At 35.6% G+C, this 22,374-nt stretch overlaps 1 protein-coding gene and 1 long non-coding RNA gene across 7 annotated transcripts in view; one reads left to right on the forward strand and one right to left on the reverse strand.

Annotated features, from left to right (window-relative positions):
• The window catches only part of LOC127529583 (uncharacterized), a 369,736-nt gene that overhangs the window by 68,663 nt on the left and 278,699 nt on the right, over window positions 1-22,374 (forward strand). The window lies entirely within an intron of this gene.
• Window positions 1-22,374, reverse strand: part of LOC114661355 (potassium voltage-gated channel subfamily C member 1-like) — a 227,438-nt gene that overhangs the window by 34,402 nt on the left and 170,662 nt on the right. For all 5 annotated transcript variants that reach the window (XR_007936194.1, XM_051933545.1, XM_051933542.1 and 2 more), the window contains exon 3: window positions 6,510-7,467. Coding sequence is in view for 4 of the 5 variants with exons in the window: in XM_051933545.1 (XP_051789505.1) it covers window positions 6,510-7,467 (958 nt within the window). In the remaining variant the exon portion in view is untranslated. The remainder of the gene's footprint in view (window positions 1-6,509; window positions 7,468-22,374) is intronic.

Consider the following 22,374-nt stretch of genomic DNA (forward strand, 5'->3'; position numbering starts at 1 on the left):
GGCAATGCTAACCACAGCTGTAGCAAGTTAAAATCAAGGTAAGATTCAAACAAAGCATATGTTTGACTTGTGTACACCAGCAATAAAGTGAGCTGCTCCAGTTATTAATACCAAAATAAAATCAATTTAGAGTTTCAATGCTTGGAGGCACAAAGCACATCTCCTTATCAATGCCACATGTTCTGTGTTAACTGAAACATATAATCACTGACACATAAACAGAACCAAGTTAACAGGACTGGCAAAGCAGCATACTTCACTGCTAAGATATGAATATACAAATTTGTCTCATTCATTTGATTTTTGAAAGCAAACTATTATTCATGAATATAACCCCCTAAATGTGTTGAACAAATATATTTGAATGTATATGATTAAAAGGCTGCTGGTGATGTCAGTCCAGTTACTTTTCTAATTCTGAATTTGAGCACAGATTAAGTAATAGAAAAGTATGATCTCTACCTTAAATAGAAAATAGCACAACAACTGCTGTTTTACAAGCGTGCTGAAATAATGGATAAGTATAAAACTGACAAGATCGATTTCACACCCAAATTTTTGAAGTTTGGACAAATGTACAAAAAAGAGATTTGGACAATTAAAGCACCATGAGTTTGTGACATTCAAAAATGTAGTTAATTTGACTCCATTAAATATTACTTTTTAGTAAGTTTTCTAACCAGCCATTAATGCAAATATAGATCTTGTAATTTCTGATAAACCAGATTTTAAAAGTATGTGATTGGAAAAAAGTTATATCCTGAATTATCTTGGAATTCAATAAATTCAACAGTTCACATTTAATAATATTTGAATTTTTGTTTTTAGTATAGATTTTAAGCAGTATTTTCACTCACTGGAGAGAATATATATATATATATATATATATATATATATATATATATATATATATATATATATATATATATATATATATATAAGAATAAATTTAGAATCAAGTAGTCCATGATGATATCATCATGATAAATTGAGAAATTGTACGTGGTACAGTTCATATTGCTTCATTGTCAAATGATCTTTCCAAAACACAAGGAATTTGATAACAACAGCATTGCTCAGGCATGAAAAATATACAGAATAATTTTATTTTCAAAATGAATTTTTCACTACTGTGTGAAATGACAGGTTAAATATCTGACAAGTAAGCTGAAATGTTTTTCACTTGTGATCCATATCCTATTCAAGAATGTCCATAAAGTGTTTTAAGTAAAGGTTTTGTTGATCAGCACATTTCAATGTCAGGCTTTTGTATTATTTTATTCCAGTAAAATAAGTGCAAAGAAAGCTAGCAGCTGATCTTAGCTGTCATCAGACCACATGAGCACCCTGGAATTTAATTTCAGTGAGGAGTTTTGGAAAAGTTGCTGTTCATGTCTGTTGGGTTCAGTCTGTCAGACTACATTTAACATTATATCACTTATTAACAGAATACAATTCTGTAAAGGATCACCTGTACCTCATAAATCTACCTTGAACCCTGTAGATCAGTGAAGAACAACTTTGAAAGTTACCCAAAGCTCTTGCTACACCATGCACATTCTGAAGAACCATCAGAGTTTACCATTTATGCAAAGTCATCACTTTCGTATGCTTCAATATCACTAGAACCTGAATCTATAATGCAATCATTGGTCATTACTCCAGAACTGTCATTAGTACAACACGACAAATGTTTTATGTGCATGTACCTTCCATTTCAAAAGCCCGTATTCAGTCCTCCTGCTGCTGCAAATGATCTCCAACAGCCTTGCTCCGACACTACCTGCAGTACACTAGAGACAATATGTCTGCGACTAGCGGCGGATGAGTTATCTCAGGTATAACGGTAAATTGGATAAAGAGGATTGGATCTGGAATTTTTCTTTGAAAAACAAAGACCAATTATTTAATGAAATCATGTTACTTTTGGGGCCTCTGTAGCCTGTGAAAACCTGAGCTTTAGTCCAGATTAGCCTGTGCAGAAGTCTAGCCATAAGTTAATGTTCCTACAGCATAGGAGGGATAAAGGGACCTCAAGGAAGTGACAAGAGGCATCTATGTAATTAACTAATAAGTATTTTAAGCAAGTCAATGCTTTAATACCGCTACTGTCATTTTTTCTTTTGTTCATGTTAGTTTTTTGATTTTCTGTTTTGGTTTGTTTTGGGTGGTTAAATAATTAAGCACATAACTTCACTTCATGTGGGATGTTATGAATGAGTTTTAAGAAGAAAAAAGCACAGGAAAAAAACAGAACAGCACAGTGTTCATACCTGCAAGGTTAAAAGTGCTAGAAATTAAGCATGCAAAGTAAAATCAATGAACTGCTTGAATCTATTGGAAGCTACTGTAATTCACTGATTTGTAATATAAGCAATCCTTGCTCCAAATCTGTTACCCGTTTCTGAGTGTCAATCAGTTGCCTCCATTCCTTTATCAAAATATATATATATATATATATATATATATAATATATATATGTATCTATATATATATATATATATATTATATATATACAGTATTATATATACATATATATATACAGTATATATATATACTATATATATAATATATATATATATATATATTATATATATATCAAATATATATATATACTGTATATATAGTATATATACTGTATATAATACTATATATATATATATATATATATATATATATATATAGTACAAGAAGAAGTAAACTGTATGCAGGTACACACACCATTATTCTGCTTTTAAAATTTGAAGAAAAAGAAGCATGATACCAGAAGCCATTTCAGCTTATCCATGGGGAAGGGTTACTATGGTTTAATTCACACTGTAATTTATTTAGAATAAAAGGTGCTGAGAAGTAAAACATTAAACTAGTTGGTTTTAGGAATATTTCTAGAACTCAACAGCACCATGTAAGTAGGTTATTAGCTTTTACTGTCATTGAGGTTTTTACTAATTATAATAAACAAACAAGTAACTAAATAATTTTATATGCTTTACTTTTATATCAGTATGAGATAATGATAAAAGAATAAAAATGATTGCCTCAGGATATGTATGTATTTCATAATTCTTGCATAATTACAAAACATTTTTCTGAACAGTCAGCAACAAAAAAAGAAGCACACTGATATATTTGCTATCAATTCTTCATGAAACCTCTCCCAAAGATAACCAAAAACATCTTACAAATATTCCTTCAATGATATGGGTGGTGTAGGACAATGTATATCTAATTTACATCAGTATGAATTGTTATATCTCAATATTAAAGAAAAACAAGATAGCCTTCTCAAAAAATTACTGATAAACATCCTAATCATTTAAGCCTTCCAAAGTTTTGCCATAATATAACTAAAAATATTTTAGCTTACTGCATTATAACCTCTTTTTTCTTGTCAGAGTGTATAGTTGAAGCAATACGTGCAATATAGGAACAAGCCTGGGATGGAACATCTGTTCACTGCTACTAAGAGACGCATATCTTTATTGTATGAATAAAATCTAACATCCCACAGATCTTACTATTTTTGGATGCAGAAAAAGCATTTGGCATGGTTAAATTGGACTACCTATTCACCACATTGCACAAATTTGGATTTGGCCCAAACATATGTAAATGTATCAAATTACTCTATACTATGCATTATTTTGGACTATTTCAAACTAGAACGGGGTACTCAACAAGGATGTTCCCTATCACCATTGCTTTTTGCAATCAGCATTGAGCCATTGGCTGTTTACTTTTGAAATGCATCAGAGATAAAGGGGATTCTCAGAGAAGGACTTGAGCAGAAAATATCAATATATGCAGATGATATAGGTACTGTATACATCTGACCTACAAAATTCTGGGCGGAGTGGTGGCTGTGAGGCTAGAGATCTGCACTGGCAATCGGAAGGTTGCCGGTTGGAATCCCGTCAATGCCAATAGGGACTCTGCTCTGTTGGGCCCTTAAGCAAAGCCCTTAACCTGCAATTGCTGAGCGCTTTGAGTAGTGAGAAAAGCGCTATATAAATGCAAAAAATTATTATTATTATTATTAAAAGCACTAGCAGACTTTCAAAAGATACCTGGACCCAAAATTAATTTGAATAAAAGTGTGCTTTTTCCAGTGAACTTCTGACCTCACATGACAACCATTCCTTTCCACCCTCTCAAACATACACAATATTTAATGCTTGGAAGTGTATGGGATTAAAACATTTACAGACTTGTACATTGATAATGTTTTTGCATCCTACAAACAATTAATCTTCATATATGTCTTCTCAAGACAATTTTTCCTCTAATTTCAAGCTAGAAACTTTGCTAAATAAAACCTGCCCAATTTTCTTCACCTTAGACCTATTTCTATTCCAGAAGAAATACTGATCAGTCTTGGAGACTCACAATTTATAAAATCATTTTAAAGTCCCTTCCTTCCAAAGATCCCAGGGCACAATGACGAAAGGATCTTTCACTTAATATTTCAGAAAAGGAGTGGAAGGCAGCCCTGTACAGAATACACTCTAGCTCAGTTTGCACAACGCAGTCAATTATTTGACTTAAAATCTTCTATCGAGCATATTTATCTTGATTAAAACTATCGAAAATGTTTCCAGGGCAAGATTCAACCTGTGAATGTTGCAATCTAACTCCAGCCTCACTGGGCCACATGTTTTGGGCCTGCACCAAATTAAAATTGTTTTGGATGAAAAACTTTGAATGCCTATCAGATAGCCTTGGTGTCACAATCACTACTAATCCATTAACAGCTGTCTTTGGTGTACTCCCAGATGGACTTAAAGTAGAGAAGGACAAACAAACCGTAATTGCCCTTACCTCACTACTAGCATGTAAAATTTGTCTTGTTCAACTGGAAGAATTCCAACCCACCACTTTTAAATCAGTGGATATCTGATGTCCTTTACTATTTGAAATTGGAAAAAATCAAATTCTCACTCAGAGGATCTGTTCAAAACATTTTAAAAAATTAGGATCTAATCAGTAACATTTTAGAATAAGCTTCCATATCAGGGAAAAGGATTTTCTTACTTTCTTGTGGCTTCAAAGATTTGCTTTGTTGGATGGCTCTCCTCTCTTTCTTTTGGGTGGGGTTTGAATTTTTGTTTTGTCAAGTTTGATTGTATGCATTGTTGTTTTAATTAAAATTAATACAAAAATGAATAAATGTAAAATATTAATATTTTTAGATCTACAGAAACAGATATAACAATCAGCAATAATTGATAAGACAGTGAATAGCTAGTTCTTCTCCAAAGACTCAGGGACCTAGTTACAAATGCCTGTCTGAGTGGAGTTTGTACAAGCTCTTTGTGTCCAGGTAGTTAGGGTTTCCTTGAATGATATTTACTAGATTGGTTGGAGATTATACATTTTCCATTTATGTATATATTTGTCTTGCAGTTAATTGGTATATACTCTACAATTAAGCTAAGTCTTTACCCTGTAATGCTGGAGGGTCTCAATGGCTCAAGTCCAAACAATCTTTCATTTTTCTTTTGACACAGTTGACAATACTTGCAAAATGTGTTATTTAATTTGAATTATATTTTCATTCTGCACTGTCTGGAATTACAATGTTATTATTCCTTATTGCTACTTTTGATTAAAGCAGCTTTTTTGATAATGGCTTATAGGTGCAAATTATACAAAAATATATATTGCAAATCACCTCTTTCTTTTTGTAAACATATAATCAGCTTAATTTTTAAGCCCACATAGCCCTTCCCACCTCAAAGGTTTGTTTCACACTTTTTATTATGTTTATATATTTGTACCAATGCATGTTTGGTATGTCTCTTGTATTATTACTGTGGTTGCAGACCCATACAATGCATCACTGATTCAGTTTCACATGGCAGCTGACAGGTATCATTTTGTATTCTGAGCAATTTACAAGTGGCTTTAAAGCCTAGAGAGCAGATTGGTTGGATTTAGGGGCTTAAGTAATTATTCATGTCTAGTAAAATAGTAATCATCATATTACTATGACACATAAGAGAAAGCAAAAATGGCTTATTTCAGTATGACCTAACTACTTTCTTCAAACTTAAAGTAGTTTTTTACTATCTAGATTATGCCTCAACCTTGTAATATCATGTTAGCTGGTGGTTGAGCCTGCTAGGTTCCTGCCACAGGCATACTTTGTGTGAAATCTAATTTTATTAGATGACAGAGGATTAATGTTATATGTTTCAAATGTTCACTTGTAATCTGTTATAGGACTGTATGAGTGTGATTAACATATACCATTTCTATGGTTAAGTGTCACTAATATATTTCTATGAGAATTTTGCAATAAATAATGAATGTCCTTATACGTCAGTAGAAATAATTCACATATTTGGTATAAAGTTTTTGAGCATATTTTCACTAAACAGTGGAAGTCTACACCCCTGCATACTGTAATCTATTACCAAAAACCTTGTGACATAAGAATACAGTATGAATAATGATGTACAAGACAATGACAGAAGAGTACAAGCCTTGTGGATGAGGAGGTTTCTCACCTGCTTTGTTGATCTCAATGATCTCTTCTTGAGCCAAAGGACAGTCACCCCCTAATCCTCCCTGCAAACCAGAGTTGATGGCCCTCTGAGGAGAGGCGATTGCATCAGGCTTACAGTAGTTTGGGGATCCTGGCTGGGGGGGACGAGGGATGTGCTTATTCTTCTTCTTGGGCAACTTTTGCTTGGCCATTGCCAAACTGTAGTACATCCCAAAGTTATTCACAATGACGGGCACTGGCATAGCAATGGTCAGCACCCCAGCCAAGGCACATAAAGCCCCGACCAGCATGCCAGACCAAGTAACAGGGTACATGTCTCCATAGCCCAATGTGGTCATAGTGACCACTGCCCACCAAAATCCAATAGGGATGTTTTTGAAATTAGTGTGATTACTGGCTGTAGGATCACTTGGATCAGCCCCGATTCTCTCAGCATAGTATATCATTGTGGCAAAGATAAGAACCCCCAGAGCTAAGAAAATGATGAGAAGAAGGAATTCATTCGTGCTGGCTTTCAGTGTATGACCCAGTACACGCAGTCCCACAAAATGGCGTGTCAACTTAAAAATTCTCAAAATCCGAACAAAACGGACCACTCGAAGGAAACCTAGGACATCTTTGGCTGCCTTGGAAGACAGGCCACTTAGCCCTACTTCCAGATAGAAGGGTAGAATGGCCACAAAGTCAATAATGTTGAGCGAGCTCTTAATGAAATCCACCTTGTCTGGACAGAAGGTGATCCGCATCAGAAACTCAATGGTAAACCATATTACGCACACGCCCTCTACATAGGTGAGCCAGGAGTCTGTGACCACTTCGATGACTACCTCCTGTCGTGTCACGTTGTCTGCACTCCAGTTCTCAGTCTTGTTGATGATGGTGTTGAAGGCTTCATGTGTCTCCAAGCAGAAAGTGGTGATGGAGATAAGGATGAAGAATAGAGAACCAAATGCAACATACTGATGGTAAAAGATAGGAAAAGGGAGAGGGGTGGGGTTAGAAAATGAAACGGGAAAAGAAATAAAGATGGAAGACAGAAAAAAAGTGAAAAAGACAGTAGTTAGAAAACAGGTTCACCACAACAGCAAAACTCAGAAACTGTTTGATTGCCACACTAATTGTCACATGACGTCATGCAATCCAAAGAAGCATAGTGTCTGAAAAAATGGAGGTTGCAGAGTAGTATTTTAGCAGTATACAGTACAGACATATGACAACAAGTTTGTGAAAGTGTGACAAAACATGAGTTTAGAGAGAGAGAAAACAAAAATATTCAAACTTTATAAACTTAAGGAACAAAAATTGCAAATTACAAATAAGTTAGTTTCATTAAAATGCATTTTTTATTGAAGAAAAAATGCATTTTATGTTTCAACACTAAAAAAACAGTGCTAAAACAGGAACAGTATTTTATAGCATTTAAATATGAGCAAAGCTGTTATCATATAGACTACCTATGCCTTTTCCAACTAAATGAGCTGCATAGAGATACAAGTTCAGCTAGATCAGGGGTGGGCAATGTTGGTCCTGGAGACCTGCAGTGGCTGCAGGTTTTTGTTCCAACCCAGTTTCTTAATGAGAAGTCAGTTATTGCTGATGAAGCACTTATTGTTTAAGTGACATTTTGATGCTTCATTTTAGTGGTCTTGCGTGTTAAGGTTCCCCACCCTTAACTTCTTATTTCAATCTTAAACAGCTGCATTCAGTGTTTTAATGGCTCCTTATTAGCAACAAGATGTAAATGACAAAGCAGCCAGCAGTTCTCCGTCTAGTTTATTTCCATTTATATCTGTGTGTGTTCATCATGCACTGTTTGATTTAATAAAAAACTTAGTAGAAAATTGTGACAGACTGAAAATTATACATTTTAGGCTTCAAATCATGATAGCCTTGGAAAGGAAAAAAATCTATACTATAAGAACCTTACATTGCAGACTAACAAGCCATAAAATTAAACAGGGTCTGAGACTGGCAAGGATTGATTTCTAATTAAGCAATTGGGATGGAATGAAAAACCTGTAGCCAATGCGACTCTCCAGCACCGACATTGCCCAACCTTGAGCTAGATCAAAGTACTTTTAAATTGCTAAATGTAATAAAGTATTGCTGGTTGAGGCATTGTGTGTCAACTACGTGGACAATATCGTCATAATAATTGGCTTCTGTGTTTAATTAGAAACCAGTTCTGCTTAATGTGAGTGACAATATGTGCTTTTGAAAAGAGCAATATGAAAGAGAAACTATACATGCAGTTTTATATTGTCATTTGAGATGGTATTCTAGTAAAAATCTTTGCTACAGGCAAGAAGAGCTACACTAAAACAAAACGAAATGGAGTGTAGCCTTCACCTAAAGCAAATTTTCTTTCTATTTTAATCAGTATTTATAATAAAAATCTACAACTATATATTTTTCATTTCTCATAAAGTCTACTGCTGTCTATGGAGAGCAGTACTCCGAATTTAGCTGGCCAGACATTTTCTGCATTGCGTGGAAACATTTGATATTCCATTGTGTGTTACAGAGCATCTAAGCAGTAAAAAAAATGTTTAAAGATTCAGAAGCAACTGTGAGACATATACAGTGATTCAATCATTCTACTCATATACAGTACTATAGCAGTACAAGCGTCCCATCAAGGTATTTGAAACTTCAGCATACTAATAATTGGTATTACATTTAATTAAATTTACTAGCACTCTTTACTGTCTTCTACCATCAGTGAAGCATGCTAAAAAAGAAGAAAAATTCCTAATCCTTTATTATAATCCTTAATAGCAATTGTGTGCCTAACTGGTATCAGTACACTGATTCCTCCTTTAACTTCAGTTAGATGTTAGACTTTTACTTAATTTGGGTTTCCTTTCTATTTGTGGGGTTTTCTCTTTCTGCAAATTGTATCTATAGTCTTACGTCCACCGACATAGTAGCTTCATGCCCATGACACAAGAAGATTTCAAGCTAAATCCGGGTTTATCTTGAATACTGCAATATAGTTAATGTGGTTTTAAATTGTTGATGGCCAACCTGTTTTGCTGTTATGTAAGAAAAGTTTACAGCAGCAAAACTTCGCAAATATGTGTTATGATCCACAGACTTTAGCAGTAGAGTCTACAGTGCTACTTATGTTAAGCTGCTCACAATGTTTTTGATGCTGCTTTCATGTTTTCTAAATTCATCTCTAGCGTTCTTGTTCTTTCTAAGAAATTATTTGGATTATGGAGTATTTCATTTTAACAGCTAGCATGTTACAGCCTTAGGAACAGGTTTGGCCTTTTCCACAGAATACTTTAGCTTAAAACTTATATATTTTTAAACTTAACTGCACCACCTGCCTGAAAGTGCCTGGATTACAACAGAATAAAAGATTTGTCTTGTCCTCATAACTACTCGTGCACCGCTTTCTTCACATCATCATGTGTGAATGATGACCAAATGATGACCACCCAGATGTTTTTTAGCGGTTCAAAAAGATGGAAATCACATGGTGCCAAATCTCGTGAATAAGGAGGATGTGGCAATACCTCAAAGTTTAGTTTCTCCAGACAAGCCTTGGTGTTCTTAGCAGTATGTGGCCAGGCATTGTCAAGGACTCCTTGAGACAGCAGTCCCAGCTGCTTGGATCGAATAGCAAGCTTCACATTGGTCTCCAGCAAGTCACAGTAACTTGCACTAGTGACTGTAGTACCCCTTGGCATGTAATGTTCGACAATAACTCAGGTGCACGAGTGGTTAATTATTATTATTATTAGTTATTATTTATATTTTATTCTTGAACATTTATTGTAATGTTGTTACATGTTCATCTTTTGATTTTATGTCATTATTTAAGAATGTATTTAATTTATTTGATGTTGTCTTTATTTTGGGTTGCATTTTATATTTTTAAAATAAGTTATTTTATTTCATTTGAAGTTGATAGGTGTTCTGCACTTTTATATGTTGAACATTTTTTAGCAAAAAGCAATTAAAGTGTTTAACATGTTAACAGTAAATGCATGGCCTACAGGTTTATTTGGTTACTTTTCAACACACCACATTCAATATAGAATTTATCACTGTACTGTACTCAAAGTACTGCATCTCTTTGAATAGGGATTTTCATCCCAGCCGTCAGGCCCCCCAAGACAGTCCAACTTTTTGCTTTATTTTAACTCCCCTCTACAACAGAGCCAAGCAATCAGTAATACTGAACACATGGTTCAGGTGTGCTGAGAGTTAGAATAAAACAAAAAGCTGAACTGTCTAGGGGAACCTGAGGGCTGGGTTAGGAAACTTTCACTTTAGGAAACCTGAATTTTATTAAAGTGCACAAATAGCACGACACCACTTTGGTGAGTTTAATGCCTTTTAAGATTAAAAACCACATAAGGGTGAAAATATGCCAGGCTGACATTGGTATAACGTAAGCAACCGCAACAACGAATAAAAGTGATAATGGGTGTGTTAAATTTATAGTAGGTGTGCGAATGATCAAGCATTGACAACAGTTGTTTTGGCAGCACCAAGGCAGTGGGGGTGTGTGTGGCCCAAATATTGTTCTGCTTAGGGCCCCATAAAGGCTTGGGACACCCCTGGATGACTGGTTCAATGTGGTGAAGCAAAATGCCAACATACAAATGCACTCGTGGTGCTTTTATTTTCAAGAGTCACATATTCCCCAACGTAATGACACAATACATTTTAAAAGTCTCACATGCCATCTTCTGTGCTGTCTTTTTTTTTTTTTTGCACCTCCACAGCAGCATCAGAATGTATGCCAGCATATTTGAGCCACAAAGAAAAAAATTAAGAATACAGTGAAAAAATTTCGGCTTTAATCTCAAAACGTCCATTTTAAGCTTGTAGTTTATTTTATCACTAAAGCAGACTGTCGTAAAAGTCATCTTAAAACCATCCCAGTTGTTAATCCCTAAGTGCTTCTGGCAACCCAGTGAAGCGGCAAGCAGCAATCGCCACACAGAACACATTAAATTTATGATACAACAGCTATCTGCACATTTAGAATCCTTAGATTTATACTTGATATCACTTTCATGATGAAATGCATTAAAGTATGTATGTTACATTTTACAGATGAGTCGTTAACATTAATTTAAATAATGAATCCTGTTAATAATTACACATGTGAGGAGGCACGGTGGAAAAGCGGTAGCGCTGCTGCTTCGCAGGGAGTCACATCCCTGGTGTTCCCTGCCTGGAATTTGCATGTTTTCCTGGTGGGTTTCCACATTGTGCTCCAGTCTCCTTCCAAGGACATGCAGGTTTGGGGATTTGGTGACGCTAAAACAACACTAGTGTTATGTGCGTGCTTGTGTTCACCTTGCTATGAGCTGATGCCACGTCCAGGGATTGCTTCTGTCTTGTGCCTGATGCTTGCTGGAATGGGCGCATCCATGAATTAATGGATGTAATTTTTAAACATCATTTTTAGAGATATTGTGGCAAGGTGTCCTTGGAATTTAATGGATGTTTCAGGTAATTCACAACACTGTGATGATATCCCGCACTGCCGCCTTGTGCAATCTCTACAAAATTGGTACGTGCGGAAGTTTGCCGGAACCAAAGGTGGAGTTGTTAAAATAAAAACTTAAAATACTTAGATCTTAATGCGCAGTGAAGTTGCACAAGTGACGAAAGAGAGCAAGCGAGTGACAGAGAGTTGTCAATAAGTGAGATCGAGAGGATGTTTGAAAGGTAAAAAATGATGCTTAAGTTATGAGATGTTGAGGGAAAAATGTTGCAAGTGATTAGAATGCCTTGAAGGAATGCTCCATGTGTTTGAAAATGCTGTTCTATGACTAAAAAATGGTGTGTGAATGGAACTTCTTTGTCTGAAATGTATTGGTATTAAATTGAGTGTTCACAGTGTCTGCTAAAAATATATTGTGAACACAAATTTAAAACAAATATTAATTTCCAGAGCTCTGTGTAAATATGAGTTAAAATGTGAGTTTTGAAAATCTTATATAATACGCTATGGGTGCTGTTTTCATCTCTACCACCTTCGCCATCACTTCCTCTACCTCTTCATATCTTAAATCATTCTTGAGGCAGATTGAACACTTAAGTGCCAGCTTAAGTGAAAAATTAAGAAAAACGTACTAATTGCAACACAAACACTGACTTAATCAGTTTTAATGCGAAAAGATGCAGATGAAAGAAGAGAAGAAGCAGGCCGCTAGGGTGGAGAAAAGAAGAGCAGCTCATGAAACAGCAAGCGTATCAACCTTTGAGCAAACGAATGCTAAACGTACGGAGAAAGAGTCTGAAAACTATAAGTCAAGTGTATTCACTGCACGTTATCGTGCAGTGCGCCGTTACTGGTATGCAATATTTGATAAATTGAAAACGTCTCCACTTTGCTTATAAAAATGTTTATATGTATAAAATATCTTTTCTTCAGACCCTGATCAAGTCTTGGAGGAAAATGTTCTTTGATAATTATAAAATATAAGGAGACAATCACTGTCAAGAATAAAATGTTGCTGGTATGTGTTTGTGTGTCAGTTGACTTACTAAATAGGTTATTGAAGTAAGGATGATATGGTGGCGCTGTGGTTGGCACTGTTGCCCAGCAACAGGAAATGAGGGTTCAAACTTGCATATTCTCTGTGTGGAGTAAAATAAATGTAAGCAATGACAGGAAAAGAGTGTGTAAATGCTTAATAAATATCAGATGCTAAATAATAATAATAATAATAAAACTTGAGTAAGTTTAAATGTGTTAAAGGCAGTTTAAGTGACTTTTGAATGTGTTTTACAATATGTGAAAGATCCTTGTGACTGAAGTATATATGAAGGAATTTAAGTTAGTTTGAGTATTGACCATACTCAAATGAAAGAAAGTTCTTTTAGTAATTTAAAATTTAAGTAAAAAAAAGAAGACATATTCTCTAGGATAGCAAGAAAGCGGATGATGAGCACTGGCTTCCAGTCTAGGTAGCATTCTATACTAAGATATGCTGTGCAAAAGGTGGAGTTAACTAACAAAAAGGTAGACTGTGCTTCTTCTACAGATCAGCATTCTGGAGAAGCTGCAAGAAGCATCTCAGGATGATATCAACGAAAAAGCATGCATAAACAACTAGCCTTAACAGGAGGTTATGGGTAAAAGAAATCAATAGTATTACGCATAGCTAAATTTTATATATATATTTCAAAATATTATCTGTAAAGCACTGTATGCAGTGGTATGAAGCACTAACTACCATCATAGCATTTTTAAATAAAAAAATAGATTTTGAATTATAAGGCATTTGATACAGTGTGAGATGTTGATTTCTTTTCCCATCACTCCTTGTTCACAAGTAATTTGAAAAATTTAAATGTGAAGAACAGTGTTGATGTTTAATGACTACAGTACATAGCAGATAATAGGGGTTAGCTTTATTTTCTATAATTTGATGCTCTAATGAAACATTCCAGACACTTGATAAACTCTGAAGCTATACGTAGAAATGTATGTGTCAATTTAATTGGTAAAATATTATCTTAAAGAAAAGTAGCTGGGATATGAATATAGAAACCGTTTAGCTTTAAGATTATACATGTTGAGATAATAATAGATGTATTTTTGGAAGATAATTGTAGCTTTTGAAAAAACCCTGTTAGCCTTAGATGAAGTGAAAAATTAATTTCTTTTCTAAATAATTTAAATTCCAAGACTGTACATATTTGAACAATATTCTGTAATTAGAGCAATTGGGAAAGGGAAAGTGGAGCTGAACTGTTTAGTTTATTGTGATCTCATTTCTAACGATAATTAGGAATTTATCAGTCCAGAGTGTGGAATCTACTTGCTGTACTGACTGAGAGATGCTCTCTGGAGGACACTGATATTATGTTATCATCCATTACACTATGAACAGGGGGAACAAAAAGTACCTACCCAGATTCTAGCTCAATGGTGAAGGTTGAAGTCATTTCCAAATTTTCCTAATTTCTACAGGAACCTCCACTAAACATGGTTTTTTAACTAATAACCTCCAACCATTCTACTTTCTCTTTTGATTTGGTTTGTTTGGCACTTCTGCATATATGTGCTCTCTGTAGAAGAGTTATAACATTTGGCTTTTATGAACTTGTAATATTAATGGAATTGGTTTCAGGGTTCTTACTGACTGATATCCTCCTGCTCCACATTTCCTCTAAAGGGGGGTAGGTTGATATTTTTATTTTGCAAAGGTATTTGTATAACAGAAAAGTTTAAGTACCAATAGTTAGAATATTTTGAGACAATTGAATGCTTTTCCTTTGGTGTATGTATATTAAGACTGACTTTATTTTATATTGTGATGATTTACTTTTTATGATGAATATGCTTTTAATTGAGTTGGAGACCACAACAATGGCCAAACTAGATATAACTTTACAGGAATTTTTTGAGTAGAAACGTGTGCATTGTGCTTATTATCGGCTGTAAAAGTCATTTTTGACCATTAAAAACCAATTGCATAAGAGACAGAGACTAGATAAAATGACTGCCTGTTTAACCACTAGCATTTTTGATAAGGGGTTCCCCCAATGAAACAGGCCTAACATCTCATGAGACACTATTTTTGGGATCTATAAGTAACTTTTAAAAATTTATAAATGAAGTATTGCAATGCTGAATAATTTGGAACAACACTTTTAAGTCTTTACACTTGCAGGTAAAAGCTATTTTTCCTAGTATGTTGTTTATGACAGCACTTGATTTTGAACCTGGAGAATGAGCTGTATTAAAGGTCTGCAGACAAATGAATCATCCAACTCCCAAGGAGAAACAAGCCATACCAGAGAGGGGATCAAACCGTGGACAAAGCCATCAACCAATTGACTACTGGACAATGTATTTAAATTCCAGTCCAAGAGATCACAGGTTCATGCTGCTAACAAATCAACTGTGCAGGTGACCATTGATACTGAAAGACCACTGTGCGTACAGAATCGTAGAGGGCAGTCTGCATGGCATCCAGACCACAGCCTCATTCATTAGATCAAGAGCTCCAGGATATTGATATCTTTTGCTTTTGGGTATTGGAACCCAAGACCCGATTCAGACTTTTACTGTGCAGGGTTCTATGTGCTTTGCCAGAGCCCACTTTAACTGTCCTTGATTTGCCTCACAATTTTTTTTTTTGCCATCCACTTTTTTGCAATTTTGTGGCAGTTGTTGACCAAGTATTTGAATTCTTCTTGGCCTAGGAGTCGGAACTACAACCTAATCTCAATTTTTCCGCAACAACATCTTCGAGGAAAATTCATGATGTTAACTATGGAGCTACGGAAGGTATAGGAGAAAAAGTTAATTATCTACAAGCACAGCAAGGCAAATGAACACTTTTTCATAAGCAACATTTACTTATTGAATATTTGTAATTGTTTTATTAATGGAAGTACTGCACAGTTACTATGAATTTGAATAATTTTAGGTTTAACCTGTGTAGCAATTAGACAAGTTTAAAAAATGTGATTGGCATAACTTGGTCAGCACTTTGAGAAATCTGTAAGAGTAAATATTTTTTGATCGATGTTTTTAATAAGTTTATTGATACTTTGGTGGAAAAAAATACTTTTAATGTTTGTATGTATTTTGGACTGTTAATCAGGATTTAACACATGATTATTAGCACTTATAGCATTACCCGTTAAAATTCAGTCCAATTGTAAGCTTTCTTGGTTATTGATTGTATACTATACAGTTAACCTAAGAAGACAGGTGAAGATATAGTTTAAACTAAAAGACTTGAAATAAACAAAATGTACCATTTGTTTAATTATTGTTTTTCATGAAGAATGTACATTTTATTGTGTAGTAGTAAATGATACAGAAAGATGGAACAAATGTGAATATTAATGTATTAGGTATTTTGCATTAGGATTAAATGCAACATTAGGACACACATTGTATATTGGGTGTTAAACATGATAGATACAGGGTATAGTACAAACCTTTAAGTTTGTAGAACATGGTACAAGGGAAATTAAGTTTGTGGGATAGTGCAAATAGTGATTTTAGGAACTGGGGTAATTAGGGCCATATAGACAAAAATAGTTGGTGGCAATACAGGACAAAAGAGTTTATGGCTTCATGGGCCTAAGTAATATAGAAGATAGTAAAACAAAGTAATAATTCAGCACAACAGAGATGGGAGTGTCTTATGCGTGGAGTAAGGAGTGTGCAGTTTGTGAAATTGTAAAGCCCAGATATCAAGGATCCCAGCTGGTGGCAGAAGACTTTAACATCAATAAGAAGCTTGGGTACAACCCTTGCAATTTTAATGTGACCTTGACATGAGCCAGTGGCTTGCATTAATGACAATAGTGCTGACATCTTCTGAAGGGAGGATTGACACCTACTTTCAAAAAGATAGCTGTTTTTATATAGCAAAGATGATCATCTAATTTAAGGCCACAGCACGATGAAAATTGGGGAAACTTTGTGGATGAGAGCACAATGGATGTGAGCATGGTTGTTGTGTGCATGAGGACTCTGTCTCTGGTTATTGATGTATACATCATTGGTAACATAAACTAGACAACTTTTGAAGTTTTCAGGTAAATACTTGTGCTGTCGGTGTTGCCACCAACAATAATGAATGATCTGACCATTTATGAAAAATATAGGACTAGGTACACTTTTGTGAATTAAGATAGCTAATGTTTTTTGGATAAGAAGGAAATCAAATAATTGTTGACAACGTTTTATCATCATACTTAAAAGTTAAAAGGTTATGGGACACAAGTCTGAGATTTTTAGGGGAAAGCATGTAATGCCAGTATACTCTGAGGAAAATGGACTTTGATACATGTTATTGTTTGACTTGATTTTCAATCTTTTTTGAATCTTTTGATTTTATTAGCTATTATTGATTTATCTGATTTATCTTTATTAACTATTACTGATTTATGCGATTTATCTTATGTATTCTGCAGTGGGCTAGCACCCTGCCCGAGGTTTATTTCCTGCCTTGCGCCCTGTGTTGGCTGGGATTGGCTCCAGCAGACCCCCGTGACCCTGTAGTTAGGATATAGCGGGTTGGATAATGGATGGATGGATGGATCTTATGTATTAATGATTTCCACGGATTTCTATCATTTCCCCAAATTCAGCTAGCTAGGAATGTTTTACTTCTTTTTAGACCCAAAGGGGGAACATATTTAGTATACACACATTTTATACAGATTGGGAATCAAGTTACAGTTGGAAGCTGGTCCTGGGACTTTAAGAAGTCTCAAAGAGGGGAATATGGATGAATAATTTTAGGGTTAACATAGCTTTCATCTTAAAGAAATAGCATAAAGGGTTAAAAAATGTCAGAAACCTTTGTAGGCATATCAGGAAACCAGATAATGGTCAAGTGAACAACAAAATGTATTGAAAAATGACTAATCACCAGATGTCCTGTAAAGAACCAGAATGGACAGTTGTTATATTCACAGAGATTTTAAGTGTGGTGGCTCAACTCAAAGCTATAAGAAGAACCAGAATATAACATAATAAGACTTTTACTTTATATAAGTCATTTGGGTGTAAATCAATGAACCAACCAGCATAAATGTTTGCATTGATTGACACTGTATGTAAATTCAGTAGTTTATAAAATGAACCTCTATTCTTTGTTTCTCTGATCATTCTGACCATGCTGTAACAGACTGCTTTTGAAGAATGCTCACTTTAAGGCATTTTGCCGAGGAGTAATTAAAATATACAACGAACAGCTTTTCTCCTGCCTGATAACTGATTTGTCTTCTTACAGGATGTTTCTTTCTTTAATAAGATGTTATTGTATATAAGGATGCTACCCTTAAAAGAATTAAGGGTATCTATGTTTCATAAGATCATATGGATTTATTTATTTTTGTTACTTATTTATTAATATTGTGAGATTTCTGGACTCTTTTAGGACCCATCCTCCAAATGGCACTGCATGCCGAAGCATGACTGCCATGTCTGTGGAGGACTGCTTGTTTGTCACTGAGGCAACTGCAAGCTCGCAAGCGCAGCAGCATAGTGCCACGGAAACGACTGCAAACCGATTGCGGTTGCACTATAAGCTCCTGTCGCCAATGGGTGATACAAGGAACATTATAAATGCAGGGAACTGTATAATTTGCCCACTGACCTGGCCCCAACTATGCCTGTTTGCTGTGTCTGTGTATAGGATGGTGGTAGCTCTTGCTGCAATAAATAACCCTGCTGTTCCTGTTTCAAGCTAAATAAAGCTGGTTTTTCTAAAGTACTGAGACTCAGCCTTGTGTTTTGGGGTGCAAGACAGTGACTCACGCATCACAATATGCTTACCTAATTTTATTTGTTTTTTCTTTTCTTGTATCTTTCTCTTTGACATCTTGGAAAGCACTTTGAGGTACATTCTTTGTATGAGAATGTGCTATATAAATAAATGTTAGTATTGTTGTTACTTACCTCTACTAAATAAACAAATTCATCTTGAAAACTGTGGTGCAGTGGGTAGCGCTTCTGAATCACAAATCTAACATCCTGTATTTTAATACTGTGATCAGCTTTTGTCCATGTGGGGTCTACAAATTATTTCCATGTCTGTGTAGTGTTCATCTGGGTACTATGATTATCCTTATTATAATGAAGGATATGCTGGTTATGATGATTGTCTTTTTCAAACTGGTTGAGTAGGGTTGTGTGTGTGGACCTTGTGGTGGACTGGTGCTCTGGATATTATTGGAGCTGTTTTTTTGCCATGTAATTAGTACTGCCAGGGCAAGCTACAGCCCCCAAAGACCCTGAACTAGTATGAGAATGTTATGATATGTTATCACAAAATTATATCCTTGAAAATTAAAAATTCCAAGATTAAGTCCTTTTGGCTTTTTACTAAGAAAATATCGGTACAGCAAACTCCAGTTTCAGACTTAAAAATGTTTAAACATGTATTCCTACATCATAGTGACAATAGACAACACTACTTCATTAACTTTTTTCTACTAGTTCCACTAGTTTTTTTACAAGGGAGATTCTTGGATTCATTTTATACAGTATATTCAGTAAAAATGCTATACTTGCAATACATATACATGTTTGTTTCCCTTTATGCTATATCCATAACAAAACATGTATACTGCAGCTTGAGAATAAAACCAAATATTTTTCACATTTAACCATGTACAGTAATCATGTGTTGGTTGATGCATCTGAATATTTTTTTTTTGCTTCTGTGTCTACATACTTTATATACCTGTTGGCCAACTTGTTTAGTGCTCAGACTAGTACTGGCGTGCCCACATACTCACTAGTGCTCTGAGCTAAGAATTTAATCTTTTTCATAATTATGCAAAGTATTTATTGCAATCCTATATGCGTGCTGAGGTATCACCTGTTGCATGGCTGCACTCAGGTCCTAATCTGGGATCTTGAGGTGGTTTATCATGTGTTGGGTGCAGCAATGTGCTGTATCAGTGCATGCTCCTAACTTCTCTCTCTCTATATATATATATGCTATCTAGTTTAAGTGTAACATTTTCAGATATTACCAGAGTTTTAAAAAAAGTTTGTAAAATACCACGATAAATATCAGTGATATATTTTTTAAAAGCATGGATGTGGTTAATGTTTCAAAATGTTGTGTATAGTTTGGGAATTCTGTGTCCCTCTTGGGTTTAATAATTTACAAGGATCAGAATATATCTGATGTTACTAATGAGAGATTTTTACCAGTGCTTTCATATTAAAAGACATTTATATTTGCAAAATTAATATTCAAAGACATATATCTTTACAAAAACAACTGCAATAAGGGTGTAAGGACTTATGTAAGCATATACCAATCAGCCACAATATTAAAACCACTGAATAACTTTGATTATCGCATTACATTTGCACCTGTCAAGGGATAGGATATATTAGAAAGCAAGTGAACAGTTTTTGAAGAAGATAAATGGGCAGGCATAAGGATCTAATTGACTTTGACAAGGACCATATTGCAAGGGCTAGATGACTGGATCAGAACATCTCCAAAATGGCAGGTGTTCTAGGGTGTTGCCAGTATGTAGTGGTTAGTACCTGCCAAATGTGGTACAAGGAAGGACAACCAGTGAAGTGGCAACAGACCCATAGGTGCACAAGACTCATTGATGCATGTGAGGAGCGAAGGCTAGTCCATCTGGTGCAAACCCACAGATGAGCTACTGTAGCAAAAATATCAGAAAAAAACTTAATGGTGTCTGTGAGAGAAAGATGTCAGAGCAAACAGTGCATCACAGCTTGCTGCGTAGAGGGTTGCGTAGCTGTAGATCGGTCTGAGTGCTCATGCTGACTCCTATCCACCACTGAAAGTGCCCCCAAATGGGCATGTGAGTGTCAAAACTGTAGCATATAGAAATGGAAGAAGCTGGCCTGGTCTGATGAGTCACATTTTCTTTTAGTCATGTGAACAGCTGGATGAATGTGTGTCATTTATCTCAAGAAGAGATGGCAGCAGAATACATAATGTGAAGAAGGGAATGTGATGGCCAATATTCTGCTGGGAAACCCTGAGTCCTGGAATTCATGTTGATGTTACTTTGACACATACCACCTACCTAAAGACTGCTACAGACCACGTACACCACATAATGGTAACAGTATTCCTTGATGGTAGTGGCCTCTTTCAACAGGATAATGTTGGATGGTTTGAGGAACATGACAAACAGTTACTAAATGTTTGCACCCAAACTCCCCAGACCTTAAGATGATCAAGAATCTGTGGAATGTGTTAGAAAAACAAGGCTGATCCACGAAGGCACCAACTTGAAACTTACAGGACTTAAAGGATCTTCTGCTAACTTCTTGATGCCAGATACCTCAGGACACTTTCAGAACTCTTGTGGAATCCATGCCTCTATGGGTCAGAGCTTGTTTGGTGGAATGATTTGGACCTACATAATATTAGGCAGATTGTTTTAATGTTGAGACTGGTGTATGTCCAAATGTTTTTGTTTAATTAGGGCTCAAAGAATGATCTAATTCCTATATATACATCACTGAAAAGTGAAGGCAATTGAAATAATGGCATCAGCAATTTATATTCCAAAGTTAGGAAATGACAAAGGTGCTATAGTATAAGGCTATTTTTCATCCTAAATTACTTTTGATTGTGCAAAACTAGAAAAAAAGCTGAGCATTTTAGTAATCTAGAGCCAAATCTTAGAAATGATGCCAATACAATGCAAGTCCTGTTGGACGCTGGATTTTTTGGACGATGGCTTGGAGGAGTCAGTTGTAATAGAGAATTGGCGGACCTGGTCCAGGTATCCTTTAGAGAGATATTGTGCACCCCTAAGGTGGCACAGGAGGAAACTCCAAACCAGACAGATAGAAAGAGGTGGGTCACAGTCACAAGGCTAATGGTGCAAACTGTTTAGGGGCATCAACCTCTGAACTGGTAGTGTTCAACAATTTTCAGGTCCTAGTGGAACTGGATTGTGTCACTTGAGGCGGTAAGCAGGATGGAGGAGCAACCCCTAATCCCCACCCCCTAACAACCCAAGGGGGCTGAAGCACAGGTTAGCTCCATGCTCAGAGAGTCTCACACAGTATTTTGCCTTCCAGGTGCATATGTAGGAGACCTCCTTGGAAGTGTTGATTAAGACTCTTGACAGAGCAGGGCTTGATCCACTTGTCATTGTCCATGTTAGACCAAATGACATATATAAGGGCAGGCTGTCAGTTCTGCAAATCAGAACATTTTAAAGGGTTAGTTGCCAAGTCTTCTCAGGGATTCTGCCTAAGCCACACAGCAGTCCAGATAAGACTGAAAATATTAGAAGGGCTTAAATCTTGGTGTAAGATAGTAGGGTGAACGTTTATGGGGGGTTCTGGAACAAATGGGACTTTTTCCACCACATCAGGTTAACATTTGAACTGG

This window comes from Erpetoichthys calabaricus, chromosome 11 (assembly GCF_900747795.2).
Source record: "Erpetoichthys calabaricus chromosome 11, fErpCal1.3, whole genome shotgun sequence".
Classification (NCBI taxonomy): domain Eukaryota; kingdom Metazoa; phylum Chordata; class Cladistia; order Polypteriformes; family Polypteridae; genus Erpetoichthys; species Erpetoichthys calabaricus.